Source organism: Cotesia glomerata, linkage group LG5 (genome assembly GCF_020080835.1).
Source record: "Cotesia glomerata isolate CgM1 linkage group LG5, MPM_Cglom_v2.3, whole genome shotgun sequence".
NCBI classification, from domain to species: domain Eukaryota; kingdom Metazoa; phylum Arthropoda; class Insecta; order Hymenoptera; family Braconidae; genus Cotesia; species Cotesia glomerata.
This window is the reverse complement of record NC_058162.1, coordinates 8,774,208-8,794,474: the sequence shown is the minus strand read 5'-3', so window position 1 is coordinate 8,794,474 and position 20,267 is coordinate 8,774,208. Positions and strand designations below refer to the sequence as shown.

At 28.6% G+C, this 20,267-nt stretch overlaps 1 protein-coding gene and 1 long non-coding RNA gene across 3 annotated transcripts; both read left to right on the top strand.

Moving 5' to 3' along the window:
- Nucleotides 1–30: 30 nt before the first annotated feature.
- Nucleotides 31–1,321, top strand: LOC123265169. The gene is made up of 4 exons (XR_006509512.1): nucleotides 31–205; nucleotides 269–492; nucleotides 911–1,055; nucleotides 1,144–1,321. It is a non-coding gene; the product is annotated as an uncharacterized LOC123265169 (long non-coding RNA).
- Nucleotides 1,322–11,305: 9,984 nt separating this feature from the next.
- On the top strand, nucleotides 11,306–19,254 carry LOC123265113. 2 transcript variants are annotated; one of them, XM_044728755.1, is made up of 4 exons: nucleotides 11,306–11,502; nucleotides 12,736–13,611; nucleotides 17,883–18,122; nucleotides 18,963–19,254. In XM_044728755.1, the coding sequence occupies exons 2-4, from the start codon at nucleotides 12,771–12,773 to the stop codon at nucleotides 19,208–19,210; spliced, it is 1,329 nt and encodes a 442-aa protein (XP_044584690.1). In that variant the 5' UTR covers nucleotides 11,306–11,502; nucleotides 12,736–12,770; the 3' UTR covers nucleotides 19,211–19,254. The 2 variants fall into 2 exon arrangements, with proteins under 2 accessions (XP_044584690.1, XP_044584689.1); XM_044728754.1 differs by having other exon boundaries at nucleotides 12,736–13,623.
- Nucleotides 19,255–20,267: the final 1,013 nt, after the last annotated feature.

Below are 20,267 nucleotides of genomic sequence, written 5' to 3'. Positions count from 1 at the left end.
ATTTATACTTCATTTCTAATTCAGAGCGGAATCATTGGATACAAGAATTGGCATGTAAGTCCGATGCCTGAACGACTCATAAGGTCACTCAACCAAAATCGGTCCAACGGATCTGTTGATGATGAAATCGACTCTGACGATATAGACAAATCATACCATATTATTTCTCAACTATCAAACACTGATGGTCAAAACTTAATGACTCGTAAGTGATAAACCGTTTTTCATCATTGATGAGATATTTATTGAGTTTTTTTTTTGTTTTCAGCCTTGTTCAACGTACAAAGATCAGAACGTTCTGCAGAACAACATAAAGTTGCGTATATTGAAGTTCTTGTCATTGTAGATTTCTCTTCCTTCAAATTAATGAATTTTAATATGAACAAAATTATTACATACGTTCTTGCGCATTGGAATAGTGTAGACACTTTGTATAGAGATTTTGAACATCCTAAGATCAAGATAAGTATCGCTGGAATAATTGTAGCTCAGGTATTGTTTTTATTTTTATTTTTTTTTTTTAAATCAAAAGTATATAACAGTAGAGTAATTCTACTTTTGAACGAATATTTTTTTACTTCCACAGCTAAATATTGTTCTATGTTTAGAAAAAAATTCCCTAAAAATTTGAGCCCTTGACTTTAATTTTTAGTTTTTTCATTTAAATAAGGTAAAAGCCCCAATAGATGATCACGTACCAGTATATGATCACTCCATGTATTTGTATATCTATATTCACAAATATAGGTATACAAATACATAGAGTGATCATATACTGGTGTATGATCATCTATTAGGGCTTTTATAGAAAATTTAAGAGCTACAAAAGAAGTAGTCATTTAAAATGAATTATCCTAATATAAAAAACATGAAATTGTCTATATATTTCTTCATGTAAATTTAATTTCAGAATGAGAAAGCTCTTAGTTACATTTAACCAGATAGCCAAGACAGAATTGATGTATCAGCAACTTTGGATGGAATGTCAGCATGGTTATATGAAAATAGAAATATACTGCAGATTTCAAGCTATGACGCAGCTTTGAGCATATAGCGTAAGCTAGTCTAGTATTACTATTTATAGTGATCTTAATTAAAAAACAAAGTCAATAAATGTATATGATTTCATTTTTCTTATTACAGACACTACCATCTTAACTTTGTAAGCGATGATGGAGTATGGGAACCCGGGACCGCTGGTTTTTCGCATGGTTCAGCCATATGAAAATTTCGGGAAGATATAAAAAGTAAATGGAAAACTTCGATTGTCGAAGAAAAAGGACACTTTGAGTCTATTCGCACAACAACTCATGAATTGGCACACTTATAAGTGATAACAACACATTTTATGAAATAAATTAATTATTCGACTTGACTAAATGTTTATAATTGATCTTCTATCATTTTTTTTAGACTTGGTTCTTTTCATGATGGTGAATACAATGATTGTTCTTTTGAAGACGGTGCGATCATGACTAATTATAGTGCTTATAATTATTTTTTGATCATGCAGGTTACCAAGCTCTCAGGGGAGAGCGTTATGCCTATTGTTTCTTCGGTGCTGATTCTGTCGTCCTTCCACCGATCACATTCGAAAAAGATGCACGTATAGAAGGTGGAGGAATTGTACCCCAATAAACTGCCCGTATTTTGATAATAGTTTTTTCTAGTATTTTTTAACTTCGAATTATTATAATAATTTCTTGCCCGTTATAGCTGCAATAAAAGATATATTTTTGTTTAATTGTATACTTTAAGCGCGAGCGTAGGCATCTACTCGCCTAAAAATTCAAACCACCGATTCCGTTGCGTAAAATTGGTGTTAAAATTCATAATATGTATATATAGAATGAAAAAGACCTTAACGGGAAGTTAAAAATTATACGCCCTTTTGGTTTTAGATCATTAAATTTTCAGTGTTCTAAACTCAAAAGGGCGTATAACTTGAGACATACGCCCTTTTGGCTTTGAAAATTTTTTTTTCATTTTTAGGCTTAGAACATGTTTACAAAACTATTGTCACTAAAAAAAAAATTATACGCCCTTTTGGTTTTGCAAAGCCAAAAGGGCGTATAACTTTTTATACGCCCTTTTGGCATTAGGCACGCGATATATAAAGATGTGAGAAAATTCAGATAGCTCGGACTGGGATTTAAACCCAGAACCTCCCGATTACATGTTGGTTGCACTTTAATTTTCAATTTTTCTATTTTTTAATATTTACGATTTTTTTTCAAATGTTTTTTTTTATAAAATATCTTTTAACTATAACGTACAAAGGAAAATTATCAAAATCGGTCCAGCAATTCATTTTTATAAATATAGATATAGATTTTATACGGTGATTGAGTATTCTTAAATTTTATAATTTCCCGCACAATTTTCTTAATTTTTTTTTCATAAGAACCTTCTCCTGACAATAACAAACTTATTAAAAAAAGAATTAGTGAAATCGGTCCAGCCGTTAACGCGTGATGGCATGACCAAGGGAAATAGGGATTAATTTTTATATATATAGATAGACAAGAATAATAGTATATTGTGTGACTAGGGATGAAACAAAACGATTTAAGACCAGAGTAAAGTTGCCTGCCCGAGCGAAGCGAGGGCTGGCATCACTCGGTCTGAAATCGTGTTTCATCCCGCGTCACACATTATATTCTTCATATAAATTACATTAAAAATGCTAGTTTCAATGTCTGGAGCCAACCAGAACTAGATAGTTTCAGACGAATAGCGAAAATACCATTTTATTACAAAACTTATAATAAAATAGAAAGTAATAGTTTATTTTTTATCAAACATTATTCGTAAATTGAATAGTTTTCTTTTGTCATTCTTATTTATGCTTAATAACAGAATTATAATATGTCAGTACAGTTAACGGTTAGAATGACAATTATAAAGATATAAAATAAACAAACAATTGATAGGATTTAAAATAAAGCTGCAACTTCATCTCGCGGGCAGAAAATCGTCATTTTCTGTCCGCTGGGAAGAAATGATTGATTCCTGCCCGGCACAGTCGCATTGGTCTGAAATTGTCTAGTTTCGGTTGGCTCAACAGGCATTGAAACTCGCATTTTCAATGCAGGTTATATGAAAAAAATCTAAAATTTTTAATCTTTTATTTACGAGCATTAAAAATGAGCTACTTATTTTTTTTGGTTTTTTTTCCATTGGAATTATTTCATAAATTGATAGCGCTTAATGATAGTTGGTAGGAAGTAGCCGAAATATTTCTTGCAGTAGTTACCACTTCCTAAACTCTATCATTCCTGCTTTGACCGTTGTCTTAATAAGACGTTATATTCGCAATTTAAAAATGTTTAAGTACAATTCAATAATTTTAATGCTCGTTGCACTATATTGTGTTGCACAAATATCAGTAGTTAAGAAGGTTTTGAGAAATTCCAAAATTCCAACAATCTCACCCATAAGTTTGATGTTGTGTACGTCCTCTACGCAGCTTACGAGTGGATATCATCGTTGGAGCTCAGTTTCGCAGTTTTGGCAAGATTTGAAGAAACCAATTGTTTACGCGATTCAGATGTTAACGAGCAGTGTGTTCCTAAAGGCGACAATGCAAAATTTTGTTGGACTTACAAAAATGAATTCCAAAATGGTACTACTCATTTGACTATTCGTTGTTAATAATTATATTTAATAATCATTGATATATGTTACACAATTGATGAATTATTTATACCTTTAATTATGACAATTACTTGCAAATTTACGATTCAATATTAATCTTTGATTATTATTAAAAGAAAATGTATGTTAATATATTTCTGTTTTAATAAATATATATTCTTACAAGGAATTTGAAAAAAGTACTTTTATTTTCCTTCAAAACTGTCATTTATGTTTATTTAGAAGATTAAAAATTTTTGTTGTCTATTTCAGAAAATTTTGTCAAGTATACCATATATTATCGCTGACTTACTTTAAAAAAAAACTATTTTAAGCTTACATTATCGTAGTGCACTCAAAATAATTGGTTTTTATTTTTGTCGATTGGAAAAATAAGAATTTTTTTGAGGATATTTTTAACAAAATATTTTAAATTGAATGCCATGTCAAAAAAAAAGTTGATAGGATAAAATAAGACCTGTGGTAGCAAATGAATATGGTAGGATTGGGATAACAAATTATTTATAATAACAAAGTCTAGGTTATAAGTTATTAATATGTTATAACAGAACAGTTTTGTTACGGGAGAGTTTTTTAGTTCAAGAAAAAATTTTTTTTGCTCGACGGGCAGAAAGCGTCAACTTTCGGCCCGATACGCTAAACGAAGTTGCCCCTTTCTGCCTTCGTCGAGCAAAAAAATAGTATACACTCCACGGGAAGTAAATAAGAAAGTCTCAGATCACATGTTTGTTGACCTCGGCTTCGCCTCGGCCAACAATTACATGTGATCTGAAACATTTCTTATTTTACTTTCCTAGGTGTGTAATATACTATAGTTTAATGAACAAATCAATTTGTTGAAATAACAAGATTGTTATGTCAGGATAACAATAAATTTTTTAGTGGTTCAACATAAACCAGTCAGTTGGTATAACAAATGTTGTTGAAATAGCTAAATTATTTTCGGCAAATAACTAATTATTTTATTAGCTAAATTATCTTAAAAACATTTTTCCAAGACAGTAACTAGCTTTTCGAGCTCGAAGATGTATTTTAAGCTTCAAAAGCTACTAACTTTGCAATAGAAAAGTTTTTCAGCGTTTTGAACTTTAATATAACAGAAAGTTCCAGGGATAGCCTGCAGAGTTAACCATATCCAGGATTTTTTAATTGTTTCAATAATAAACAAAATTGTAAATTATAACTTTAATGACAATTTCGGAGAAAAGCTTCTCAGAATTTTATAACTATTTTTTGCAACAAATTCATTTTGCTATGCCAACAAAATAACTTTGTTCTAACAAATTCATCTTCATGTTTTTTTCCACTTATCAATTAACAGGTAGTAAACTAAAAAATTTAATCACTTTGTTTTTTTCATTTCAAATTGATTTGGTTTCCAGTAATGATAATAATCACCAAATATTATTATGATAATTATAATCAATACGCGGTGTCTATTGATAAATACACGGAAAAAAGAAAACTCGAAAAATTACAGTATATAATGCAACGTGGCGTTTCGTGATGAAAACTCGAAAAATTACAGTTTCTAATGTAATTATTACAAATTTTATAAAAATTACATTGTAGAATGTAATATTTACATTGAAATCATCATATCACATACGTCAGGTTATCCAACATTCTGGTCATGGGTTGTATACTATTTTTCTTGCTCTCCAGCCGAAAGTACGTAACCCCGTGGAAGGGGTTTTGCAAAACCGAGGCGAAGCCGAGGCTTTGTTGGTCGGGGCGGGTATAAAAAAAAAAAATAAAAGTTAATAAATTGAAAAAAAATGTTATTTTAAACTTTACTAACAAATGCTCTGATTAAGAGTGATATCATGCTCAGAATTTGTCACAAATATTTAAACTTATTCTAATTACAGAATTTATTTTTTTAAGTTGATTAAAAATTGGTTTTTAATTAGTAATCGACGGCTAAGAAAGATTGAAATTAAATTATTACAAGTTTGTAGAGTACATGGATCGTTTTATAAATATTGCTTTACTAACTATCAAAATATAAAAAAAAGCAAATAAAATTCACAAAACTATTATGTTTTATTTTTTTAAACTTTTTATATAAATTATTTGTGCAGTGTTATTATTAAACAGTTTATTAACAATGATCTAGTTAAAAATTATTTTTATTTTTTGACTTTTGGTTAGTTTATGCGCTGACATATTACATATATACAGACGATGTTATGACTGTTATATATACAGTTGAAACTCGCTGTATAGGCCGGTCGCGCCACGAAAATACGAAAGAAAGCGAGGTTCTGTGCTGCCGAGCCAGAAAATATGCGTAGCGCGCATGCGTTAGAGCAGGCCATAAAAGTTGCTCTTCCTGGAGTAAATTGCTGCCAGGAAGAGCGTACTTTCGGCTAGGAGAGTAAGAATAGTATATTACACCCCTTGGGAAGGAAAACAAGAAAAGCCTCAGATCACATGTAATTGTTGGCCGAGGCGAAGCCGAGGTCAACAAATATGTGATCTGAGGTTTTCTTTTTTACTTCCCAAGGGCTGTATAATATTTTTTTGTCCGAGGAAGGAGGAAAGCGGCAACTTTGTTTAGCGCAGTGAGACCAAAGTTGCCACTTTCCGCCCAGAGGGCAAAAAAAAAAATTTTCTGCCCTCCAGGCGGAAAGTGGCAACTTTCGGCCCGCTGCGCTAAACGAAATTGCCGCTTTCCGCCTCTGTCGGACAGAAAAATAGTATACAAACCTATGGCAGGAAAATAATAAATATCTCAGATCACATATATGTCGACCTCGGCTTCGCCTCGGGCAACATATATGTGTTCTGAGACATTTCTCATTTCCTTGCCACAGGTGTGTAATATACTATTTCTGCCCTCCGGCCGGAAAGTGGCAACTTTCTGGCCGCTGCGCTAAACAAAGTTGCCACATTCCGGCTACGTCGAGCAGAAAAATAGTATACACACCTTGGCCAGTAAATAAGAAAGCCTCAGATCACATGTTTGTCAACCTCGGCTTCGCCTCGGCCAACAATTACATGTGATCTGAGACTTTCCTTATTTTACTGGCCTAGGTATGTAATATATTATTGTTAAACCAACTAAATTATTTTGTCGAATTTACTTAAAAATTTTGCTATAGTAACCAAATTGTTTTGTTGTTATAACATATCAATAACTTGCTATAACCTAAATTTTGTTATTTTAACATATAATTTGTTATCCCTATGTTAACAAATGCATTTGTTACTAGAACATGTCTTAGGTTATTTTAACAAAATTTTTTTCTGCGTGCATAATTATAGGAACGACACCTATAATTATAACTGTAATATCGGCATGATTCCCATAATATATAAGAATGGTTCCCATAATATACAGGAATAATTTCCATAATATTATAGGAACCATTCCTATAATATTATAGGAATGATTCCTAATAATATTGGAGTAATTTTTTTTCACACAACTGTGGTATTTAATTAATTATTTTTAACTGAATTTATTTTTAACTTCCCGCTAAGAAAATCGAAGATTTTCAAAAATCGGGAAGTTATTGTTTTCACCCCGTTTTGCAAAAATCGAGTTTTCATCAGATCTCGACGTTTTAAGGTCATAGGAAGCTTCCCTGACTACCCCCGCGATGTTGTCACTATGTCTGTATGTACACAAAAAACAAGGTTCACTTGAGTCAAGAAAATATTTTTCTTCCTAATTATTTTCTTGAGCGAAAAAAAAATTTTTTTTGACACAAGAAATTTCACTTATTCCAACAAAATTAATTCTCTTGCTTTAAGAAATACATATCTTGATCCAAGAAAATGTATTTAAGTCAAGAAAATATTTTTGTTTTGTGAAAATTCAGCCTTTTGCTCCAAAAAATTTAGTTCTTGATAGAAGTAAATTTTCTTGTCTTGAGGAAATTTCTCTCTTGCTCCAAAAAATTAAATATAAAGATAGAACTAAATTTTCATTAATATTTTTATTGATTAACATGTCAAATGGGAAGATCAAATAATATTGAATCATTTTTTTTCATCCAATATGTATAATTGCACGCTAAAATAATATAAAATGGGGATCGAATATTCAAGAAAAAAATTTTTTCAAGGTGAGAAAATTTTTTTCTCAGCTGAAGTAGGTGGCGCTGCTTCCCTAAAGTATCTAAAAATCTTGTAAACCTCTTATAACTTTTGAACGGCTTGACTGATTTCATCGCGGTTGACGCTATTCGAAAGGGCTTGACCTAACTTAGATTTTGAATACAATTTGGGTCGATTCGGACGAGTAGATTTTGAGAAATCTCAAAAAAACTACGAAAAAAAAGATCTTGACGAAAGAAAACCGAAAAAAGTGTTTTTGTGGAATTACTTCGGAATTCTCAGTTCGATCAAATCAAACTTAAAAATTCTTTATGAGGCTTAAAAAACTGCATCGAATGCTGCCAACTATGTGAAAATCGGTTTATTCATTCAAAAGTTATTGCGGTTTGAAAATTAAAAGAATATTGTTTCATTAAACTTCTATCAGATTTTTGAACTCGGAGAGCTCAAAATGACATAAAAATTATATTTTTGAGCTCGAAGAGCTCAAAAACGCAGTAAGTGCAATTTTGAGCGCTTAAATATGGAGTTAGCGAGAAGTTGCAGGGATGACCTTTAGGGTCAACCGTTTTTCTAATTTTTTTTTATAGTGATGAAATTTATTTAAAATAAAATTTAATTGCATTTTATATAAGCTTAATTTTAATATATTATAGTGATATTCACTCTTCAGTTAATTACACCGCAACACAGTAACTAAACCAGCAACAGATTAATAAATCCGCTTTTAAATAATATAATTTACAATATAATAAAAAATTAGGTTTATGTTTGTTAATATTAAAAATATATTAATTAAAAAAACCAAAATCATAAATAGTGTTTGCAAATTACCGGATGTCCAGAGAAAAAAGAAATTCCATCGCTTCGATCCTTGTTATCAAACTTTTCAATTTTTTCATACTTGGTATTCAGATTAACAAACAATATATGGTAACCGGAAGACAAAGCTATTATATCTTTGCCCAAAAACACAATATTATTTATGCCACCGAACTTGACCCACCTAAGAAAAAACAATAAGTAAATGAAAAATTAATTTTGATTGTTGTTTGTTATCAGATATACAGTTATTTATTAATTATTTATTTATTTATTTACTTGGTGTCGTTAGCCGGCATTTTAGCAGAGAAACTCCATTTAAAAATAAACTCAATTGAATTGTAAACTTGGGTGAATAGTCATGTTGGTTCTTGTCGCCGGGAAACGCAAACAGTTCTTTATTGATTAAGAGAGGAGCTCAGGTACCGAGTAAAGGAAGTTACTACTGTTTTCATATGATAATTGCTTTTATATATATAAACAAACTAGAAACAATGTTTATTGTAATTTTTGTTGAGTTTACGAGTAAAAATAAATAGAATACGTGCTTTTGCTTGAAGAAATTTTTTTTTAGTGTAATAAATTATTAACAGCTAAATTTCTTGAATTTAACACGCTGCATTTTTTAATGAAAAATTTTATTTATTTTTTTTCTACATTTGAATAAATTTTTTAAGTTAAGACTGAAATTTTAATCTTAATCATTTTTTAATTTGATTAATGTCTTAGAGAGTTTTTGTAATTGAATATAATTAGACATTAGTCTAAAAATTTTTTTGTCATTAATTAATTACACGAAGAAATTTTTTAATACTGAATAAATTTTTTAGATTCACACGAAAATATTCATGTAAACAATAAAAACTCGTAAACATTTTTCTGGTGAGGCCATGCATGTCTTGATATGTCTACATTTTTTCTTATATATGGCCATATGTGTCCATACATGATTTTTCGACAAAAGGTAATGTTGAAAATCTCCAACACCGGGCGTATGAAAGCTAAATCGTTTCCTTACAAGAGAGTTAAGTTTCAGAAATTAAGTTATAAAATAAAAATCATAACTTTTGTTTTCTTTAAATAAAAAATTAGAAAATTACCCTAAATAATTTTTTTATTTCCATATACAGCCTATATAAAAATTTGCTATATCAGAAAATTTTTCACAGAAATTATTTTGGATCAGTTAAAATTTTCTAGAGCAAACAAAAGTTTCTTGTTCCAAGAAAAATTACTACTCAAGCCAAGACTATCTCAATCTTATTTTTTATTTTTATTGGTTCAAAAAAACTTTTTTTTTTCTGTTTCAAACTATACGTGAAAATAGCGTTTTTGTTTCTGTTAAAAAGCGGTTTTTCTTTTAGATAATATTCTCAAGTATAAAAAAACATTCCAACTACTCGTTGTTTCAAATTTTTTGAATTTATCCCGTTTATAAAATTAAATATAGATTAAAAATCTTAATTTGAAGCTAAAAATTTTTGACGATAGTATCAACACAAAATTTCCTCTAATTAAAAAAAAAAAAATGAGTTAATTTAGTCCAAAAAAAAATTAATGTTTCTATATCCATATGACCCAAAAAATCAGCCAAAATTACGTCAAGCTCAATTATAAATTAAAGACTATACATTTACTTGCACACTTTATCGCTCTCTAACAAATAACAAACCAGAGCAAATGATGTACTTTCATTTAATGATCGGTATTAGTCTTAATAATAAATAATTGTTTAATATTCCTGCATTTAGAATTCATTTTTCCGTTCTCAGGCAACAGAGACTGGGGATATTGTTCTCACTAGTAATAACCACCGAGTACTAAATACTAAGTACCTTGCTAAAATCTATTCAATTCTCCGTTTGCACTTAGTGCGCTATACGTTTCCCTGGCTATTCATTATTATAAATAAAATAGCTTCCTCCGTCTTAATATTCACTATCTCGATTAATTAGACATTTATAATAATAATAATAATAATAATAATAATAATAATTGTTAAGTATATTTATATTTGTATAAGTATGTCACTGGATCAAATAAATGAATTATCGGGTAGTATTGTCTTTAACCGTTATCACAGACACTGGTAATACATAATAATGTGACTGCGCCTTTAAAAGAGTTCGATGTACGTCTTGTATTGGACACTTTCGCATTCTGAATACCTTATTCACTTACTACGTACTTACTTACTTAAATGCTCCTTACAATTGTATTTATGCATGATTGTAAATTGATACTAAATTAAGAGTTTTTTTTTTTTTTTTTTTTTTTTTTTAAAGGAAATCATCGTATCAATAAATAAAAAAATATTTTTAAAAACTGTACTTATACTTCATTAAATCTTCTACACTTGCGTTTTTTTTTTTTTAATAATTAATTAAGAAAAAACTTTTCAGATGCAGAGAATTAGTAACAATAATTTTTGCTAAAATAAAAAATAATTTTTTCCAAGTAGGCTAAAATTATTCAAGTTTCTAATAAAACTAAATAATGTTTATTTACAATAATAATCTGAATTTTTATTTTATTATCCGTAATTAATTTTTCAATAAAATTTTTACGACGATGACTTACAACAATAGTAAATAAAATTTACTGCCGAGAAATTTAATTATTTTTTCTTAAAATAAGGATAAAGAAGTTAAATAAGTAAGTGTTATGGTTGTAATTAGGAATGTATGCTCAAATTGTTGCCTGGTGGAGTAAAAAAATAACCCATACCCCACTATATACCGGAGGCGTATATATACCTGCCGTTGCTTTAGAAATTTTTTTATTTGCTTCGTGTTAATCAGAGAGTGTTGTGTTTATAAATAGTTTTATAGTTGTTAGTTATACAGTATTGTAATTGTTGGCTTTTGGATGAGAAATTTGTGAATTTTTTTGACTTAGATGTGATTGTTGGTGAATTTCTTTAACTATTGGATTTTTTTTTTATTAATTGAAAAGGTATTTTGATAATTAATTTTTATTTATTATTTTAAGAAAAAATTATTTATTGATTTCAGGAACACTAAAAATTTTTTTTGTAAAAAATTAATAAATTTTTTTACATTTGTATTAATTTTACAAAAAATTTTTATGTAAATACATAAATACTGTACGAAATTTCAATTTTATAGACGATTTTTTTTTTTTTTCAATTTTTTTGTAAAACAAATTAATTATATTAATTAAAACTACACGGATGAAAAAATTAACTCGATTCAAGAGAAAAAATCTTAAGCTAAAGAATTCGTTTGAAAACAGCAAAAAAATTATTTAACATGATAAAATTTTTCAAAATGATTTTTTGGTCCGAATTTGTTTGTTTTGAACTAAGTTCATTTTTTATCATTTAAATTGTCAAAATAGTAAAAAATTTTTTTTTCTATCATTTTTTGTACTATTAATTAAATCAAATTTCAAGTTAATTCGTCGTAAATTTTTCTTATTTAATTAAAAAAATTTATTTGTTGAAAATTCACTCAAAAACAGTTAACTAGTCATTAAATTGAATTACAAAAAAAAAATCCTACGTAAATATAAAATCCGTTAAGTAAATTAAAATGCACTTACAAACTGTAATTATGTATTCAGCACCTTAATCCATAGAAAAATCTGTTAGTAGACACTTATTCTAAAATATTTCCATTTCTATGGAAGAAATTTACAAACAAATTACACATTACAGCATTAAAAAAAAGAAATTCAAATAATTTTTAAATTAAATTTTAAGAAATACGAAAAATTTTCAGTAGAAAATTTCCTATTTTCAAATTTTTTTAAATTTCTAGCAAGCAATAATTTGAAAATATTTTTTCTACATTTAATTAAATTTTATAGCTTCAAAATAGTTTTCATAAAAATTGATCTAAATTAAGACAGAAAAAAAATGAACTGTTGTGAAAAATAATCAACAGATAATAAATATTATTTAAAACAGTTATAACAGCTGTGTAAATGTAAAAAAAAGTTAGAATGTCCGAATTATTATTTTAAACATTAAAAATTTGAACAAATTTTTTAATTCATTTTTTTTTGTGTATAAATTCATAAAAATTTGGATTCTACTTTTGTTTCAAATCTAAGCGAATCTTTTTGAACTTATTCAATATTTTTTTGAAGAAATAAATTTTCATATTTATAAACTCAGATTAAAAACAATAATCATCAATAACATAAAAGCGCTTATGATTCTAGGGCACGCGATACCACGATATCAGAACAAAACGACAATGAGGGGACAAATGAGAAAATTGACAGTGTCAAGCGTTCTGTTAATTTTGTCAATTCTAACGGGGATTGTTAACTCGATCGACGTCGCTCCAGTTAAACCTACGACTAAAGATCCTGTTCCAACAAGTTCATCAGCCCTAAAACTCGAAGCAAGATCTGACCCGCTCGATAATGAGTACGACAGTGCAACAGCGACAGCGATACTGAATTCAACCTCTACTTCTTCCAATATTTTTCCGGTTTATCCGAGATCCAACGATAAGTCGAGCCTATCTGATCAAACTGTGAGTCTAAATACCAAAGATACTTATCTGCAGGCGCTGGAGCACTCCCACTCAAGTAAAGATCCACGTGAAGGCATTGTCAAAGTTGACTCAAGGCCCAAGAGCACTAAATTTGTCCGTAGGACTTACGAAGGCCCTGTTTACCGGCCCGAGTATGGTCCACCGTCAGATAATACCAATCCGCGAATCGTTCATGGAACCAGCCAAGAATATCCGTCCCAGTCGTCAAATGAGTTGTATTCATTGCCGGCTCAGCAGACTCAATATGGCGCACCAGCAGCTCCACAGACTAATTATGGTGCTCCTAGTAGCAGTTATGGGACTCCTAGTAGCAGCTATGGTGTTCCTAGTAGCAATTATGGAACCCCTAGTAACAGTTATGATGTTCCTAGTAGTAGTTATGGTGCTCCTAGTAGCAGTTATGGCACTCCTAGTAGTAGTTATGGTACTCCTAGTAGTAGTTATGGTCCTCCTAGTACTAGTTATGGATCTGTTCAACCTCAAAATTCTTATGCACCGTCAAATAGTTATTTACCAGCTAATGGACCTACGCAAGGTGAGGCTCGAGGTAGTGTATGGATTAACAAATTTTTTTGAATCAAGATTACACTTATTGAAAGAAATTATCAGGAAAAATAGTCTATATCTTATCATAAATGACCATATCGACGTTCTAATTAGCAAATTGTCTAACTCTATTTTAGAGAATCTTCCATTTGTACGGAAATACAATTAGTTCGAAATTTATTATCACTTTAAAAAAACCATGTAATATTTAATAGAGGTATAATATTTTGGTTAGGATCATTCAAATAATTTATAATTGGACTATTACTACATCAAAATGTTAAAAAATCACCCTCTAAAAAATAAGGAGTTAGACCAATTGCTAATTAGACCGTCGATATGTGATCAGTGATCAGATATATTTAGTCACATGTGGTTGTAAATATCTGATCATATATAAACATTTATGATCACATATATCTGATCATATATGAGAATATATCTGATCATGTAATCATATATTTAATCTTAAATTTGAATAAAAAAAAACGCGATCTTTCAAGCTCTACTGATCATATATGCTCATATATATTTGATCATATGTGATTCTATGAATTTGATATGCTTAATCAATAATCACATTTATCTAATCATACATCTGTAATCACAAATATCTGATCATATATGATCTTATATGAGTAAATGCATTTAATCACATATGTCCATAAACTATAATTAACCATGTATGACTTTTATAATATATACGATCGTGTATGGTTCACATATGAACTTATATCGCGTGACAAATGCCAAAAGGGCGTATCCCAATTTATAAAAAATTTTTTTTTTCCGATCACTTTGCAAACATATTTTGATCTGAAAAATAAAAAAACATTTATGTCTCAAATTATATATTTGAATGGCTCTAAGAGTGAAAATAAAAATTCCTAAAAATATTAATAATATTTTTATTATTAAAGTACAAAAATGAATATCAAATATTCAATATGGTTATCAGTCTACTAAAGCGCGAAATTTCAAAAGTTTTAAATATATTTAATCATTATAATCATTTTTTAAAAGAGTGAATTTCTTTTTAATCTGAATCACAAAAAAGAGTTTCAGAAACAGTAAAGAAAAAAAGATTGGGTAATTTTCGAGAATTCCATGAGAAAAGTTTTCCTAAAGATACGCCCTTTTGGCGATAGTAAATCAAATTTTTTTTTTTTTTTACTGATCTTGACGTTTTGGACGATTTTGAGCTGTTTGGCAAAAAAAAATTTTTTTTACTCACTTTTGGCATTTGTCTCGCGATATGAAAGCAAGCTTCATATTTTTTAATACACTTTCGTGTATGGTATTAAATAAATCTACATATATATAAGCAACTTTTTTTTTTTTGTTACCGATAAACTTGAAAACTACTGGACCGATCGGCATGAGACCATGACCATTCGACGCGAAATTAATTGTAGAAGGTTTTAGACTATTAATTTTTTAAATTCCATCAACCCTTTACTATTTTTTTTCAAATTTATGTGGATAGTCATTTGTTTCTGTTAATAAAACAAATGAACATCACTTCTTCTTCATATTCGAGCGCATAAAGACCGGCAAAATGTCTAACGTTACATTAACGCTTTTAAACACGTTTCCATACACCTTCTCACGCATCCACCCACGCACTCCCACGCATTCACAACATTGTGACATGAAATATTGTCTATAGCAACGGTTTTGTAAATCCATTTCTATAAATCTAACTAAATATTAACCTTATTAAAATTGCAAAAAATTCAAAATCTATATACATGCAAGAGCTGTTCTATGTATATAGTGACGCATCAGTCATCACGATATCTCGGGAACTAAACCACTGGATCTAGAAACTTGAAATTTGGTAGGAATATTACCTTTGCCATGTAGAGGTCAGCTAAGAACGGATTTTAAGAAATTCCTCCCCCAAAGAGGTTTGCGGGGGCGTTAAAAATGAAAAATTCCTGTTTTTAAACTATAGCTCCTATCGAGTCCAAACTTGATAGGACTCTTCTGTAAGAGATGTAGAAATAATCTATACACGAATTTTATGATACTTTCTTAATAATTTATATCTCACCCTTACAGGAGGTTGCGGGGGTGGGTATTAACAATGAAAATTTTCTAATTTTCAAGCTGTAGCTCCTATAGACTCCAAATTTGGTAGAAATCTTCTGTAAGAGATGTAGAAATAGTCTATGAATGAATTTTACGATAGCTTACTCCGAAGGGGGTTGCGGGGGTGGGTATTAACAATGAAAATTTTTAATTTTTAAGTCATGGCTCCTTTACACTCCAAATTTAGCTATAAACCCACTGCCAATAAGGATTGCGGGGGCGGGTGTAAGAATGTTGAATTTCCATTTCCAAGCTGTAACCTCTACAGATTCGAAATTTTCTAGGAATCTTTTATTCATAATGTAGAAATCATCTCGAATAGGATCTTACGAAATTCCTCCCTCACATAGGAGTGCGGGGGTGTTAATTATCAAAAAATTCATATCCTTCAAATACAGTTCCTACAGATATAAAATTTGAAAGAATTTCAAGAGAAATAGGAAATTACATGGATGGCCTCCAAGGCCAACCGTTTTAAATATTTTTCTTTCTTAATAATTAGATATCAGCTAAAAACAAATTTCGTGATAATTGACTTTATACGTTGGTTATGTCAGAGTGGTGAGTAGAATGTAAAAAAATGTTTTTTTTTTTGTAAACTAGGATTTATTGAGACTTAAACTTCAATAAATTCAGTAAAAATTTCCTTAGAACAATCGTCTCTTTGGCAGTGGAGATAAAGTCATTGTAAGGCTTCCAAAACTTAACTTTACATGTAGCTATCCAGTCAACGGACTAAGAATTTTACATTCATTTTACTTTTGAAGATCACATAACCGACAAATTTTTTTATTGCGGGATCGCGGGAATGTAACAGATTAAAATGAATGCATTTTCCAAGCACTTGAAATGTGGAAAAGAAATTTGGCTACTTATTTCAATAGAATTCATAAAAAACATATACAATTAATTTTCTATAAAAAATTGATGTCACGGAAAAAATTTTAGTTAACAGAAAATTCGTCGCACTTTAAGCTCGGCAGATTTCAACTTCACTTATGAGACCTGCATAGACTTTAGCTGAAACTTTCAATGCTCTTTTTAAATTATTTTCTTCGTGTCAATTATTATTAATTTTTGTAAGAAAGCCACGGAAATGTTATAATCATTGCATATTGAAAGTTACAATGAATATTAAAATTTAATTTATTTCCTGTTACAATTCGCCCAGCGAAGCGGGCGGGAAACGTCTTTATACATAAATACAATAGCATTTTTTTTTTTCATATACGTTCATATGTAATTCATAATATATGATCATATATAACAATTTTAGATCAATTATATATAAAAAGAGCTGTATATAATCATAGTCATATATTATTCATAAAGTTTTAGGGCGATTTATGAATTTTTGATAGACAAATTGTTACTTTTATACACACATGTTGATTCATGATTTCTTCATCGATAAAATGGGGTTGAATTTTATTCTTTTAAGGGGCCATGAAAGAAGATTTGATAACATTTTTATGAGATGATTTTTGGTGCATTGTTTTGAGCTAAATTTTAGATAGTTTTTAATCAAATTTAAACCACATATAAAAAATATAATAATAAAAGCAGGGAACTAATTTATATATGAAATTTTTACAAAAAAAAAATTAATTCATAAGAAAAATCGCAACTTTATACAGCCTACAGAAATCTACGTCAAAATAATGAATTTTTGTTTATTTTATGGAAACAATGATTATAAAAAAGAGTTCCCTGCATTCTTTGTCACTACTAAGTTATAAAAAATTTATAAACCCGATTATTTATAATCACAATTATTAATAATAATGCACCGAATGTAATTATCAATAAACAAGTGGATATTATTCTTATGAATTAATTTTTTTTTTTTTTAAATTTCATACATAAATTAGTTCCCTGCTTTTATTATTATATTTTTTATATGTGGTTTAAATTTGATTAAAAACTGTCCAAAATTTAGCTCAAAACAATGCACCAAAAATCATCTCATAAAAATGTTATCAAATCCTCTTTCATGGCCCCTTAAACCTCCTAAAATTTAAAAACTCATTTTAAATTAATAAAAAATAAAATTGAATGAAATTTATCATAAATTAGATTAAACCAACTAAAACTATGGACCGGAATGGTAAACATCCCTTCAAATATATACATAGTTTGTATAATAATAATTAACATATTGTTCAGGATATGGAAGTGGATGGAATGGGTATGCACTACCCCAACTGATGCCAGCGATCGATTTCTCCTGGCCATTTGCATTGAAATTAAACGCCTTCACTATTGCTAAAATACTTTTGAAATTAGTAATATTCAAAATGATCGTCAAATTTATAGCCGTTATATGCCTATTATTATTTATCCCCAAGCTGGAGATGAAAAATAACGACGATGACAGCGATGATGATGAAAGTCGTGTGTTTAAATGTAAGTTCCATTTTATATTCTACCTCTCTTTGTAATAATATTTTTCTCGTATATGCGCACTTAAATTCAATAATAAAATAATTACGGTACGTGACAATTTTTGCACTTAAATTTAATGTTAAACACATTGATATATAGCTTCCGCCGCCAACGTTAATGTAGTTTAGCTATAATAATAAAATAATATAATGTAATAAAAAAACATATCTATACATCCATACTTTGACATTGTATGCATAATTATTTAATGACTCGATGAATCACCTAATCATATTGTTGATCTACGTATCGAGTTTTGTTTGCTTTTAACTGATTTTATTTAACTTTTTACATCAAGGCTATTGCGGTATTTCAAGCATGTTTTACTTTTCATAAAAAATTAAAAAATTAAATTTGTCTTTTTTTAATTGCACTTAAATTGAAGTATAAAAATTAATTACTTATTTTTCGGTAAAAATTTTTTTCGTTAATTTTATCTGCTATTTTATTTATTTTAAGTGCATTTCAAAATTAATGAAATTGCATTTTCGATTTTGATGAAAAAATTTTATGTTGATTCATTAATTATTTTTCGGTAAAAAAAATTTTATCCCATAATGTAATTAATTAATATAAAACTTTTTCATATGAAATTTTCATTTTTTTGATCATTTTTATGTCTAATTTTTGAAACTCATAAAATTATAAGATAAATTTCAACAAATAGTATTAAGCTAAAAATTTTCTTTTTTAAAAACATAAAAAAAAAAAAACGAACAAATTTTTTATGAAAAATTTCTATAATAAATATTTTCTTTCTTCACCTGAAAATTTTGACCATTTAAAAATTTTTTTTTGCAGCTACTTCTGCTCTTGAGCGCCTTAATTCACTTACGGCAACTGTCTTAGATTCAATTGACGAATACAAGGTCAATAATAATAACAACAATAACAACAACGAAAAAAGCATCAAAAGTAAAAACTGCAATGATTTAAGCTGCCGTTTGAAGAAAATTTTATTAGCAAATGAATCATGGAGTAGTTACATAAATTTATTCAAAAATTACGTTGCTGAAGAAAAATACATGAGTACTGATAGTAAAACATAATTAAGTTATTGTTATTAGCTTTTATTTATTATTTATTATTATTTATAATTATGATTACTAAAACTGCCATGTACTTAATTTATTTAATTTATGTAAAATAAAAAAATTTTTATTAAAAGTATTTCGGTTTTATTTCGTGAGTTATTTGAATAGTTTTGTAAAATTATTTAAATTGAAGGTGAAAGAGTGAAGTCGTCCTAATTTGATTCACGTACTTTATGAATGAGTTCAATTAAATTTTTGTACTGTAGATTAATTCATTCAGTGTGTGTATTATGTAGTTCAACAGTTTGCAGTTCGTAATTTCGCAGAATGAAAGCGCTTTCGATTTGAAAGAGCTGGAACAGTGACCTGGAGGACGATAAGAAGATCAAGGGTATTTAGCAATTCAAATGAACGTTTGTGAGGGATAAGAGACGTGAAAGCACTCGGGTAAAGCTGCAGTATTATGATAAAATTAAGTCTAATGATTCTATAGATATTTTATTATACAAAATCATTATTATGCTCTAAAACTACCAAATTAAAACTTGGAAAAGTCCGGACTAATAATTATTTAAAAAATCAATTGATCTTTAATTTTCAATGAGTTTCAAAAGTATTTATCGATTTAACAAGTGTAATACATTTTTTTTCGCGTATTAAGTGTTTATTAAAAAAAAAAAAATTTTTTTATATCTCATAAAAAAATCAACATTCTTTCAAAAATAATCTTTAAATTTTGTCAAACCATGAAAAAAAATTTTTCATAACTTTGAAATTTTATGTCTCGTATCACAATCAACGTAGCAGAAAATATGATTTATATTTATTATAGAAAATTGAACGATCTAAAGAAGGAATCCTGTCATTTTTTGATAAATTCATCCTTTTAAAAGTTATTCAAGGTTAAAGTTGGAAATATTCTAAATTTTTGGTTTCTTTTATATTGTAAAAAAAAATTTCTCATATATTCAAAAAAATATCTAATTTCTATTTATTATAACTAAAAATTGGAAATTAATTTCATTAACATAGTTATGATTCTATTTTAATGGTACATTTATTTTGTTATTAT

Excerpts from the sequence above, each read along its gene's own strand:
- LOC123265113 (XM_044728754.1), top strand. The coding sequence starts at position 12,771 with ATGAGGGGACAAATGAGAAAATTGACAGTGTCAAGCGTTCTGTTAATT. Across the intron at positions 13,624-17,882 it reads TACGCAAGGTGAGGCTCGAG|GATATGGAAGTGGATGGAAT; the intron begins GTAGTGTATGGA and ends CATATTGTTCAG. Across the intron at positions 18,123-18,962 it reads TGAAAGTCGTGTGTTTAAAT|CTACTTCTGCTCTTGAGCGC; the intron begins GTAAGTTCCATT and ends TTTTTTTTGCAG.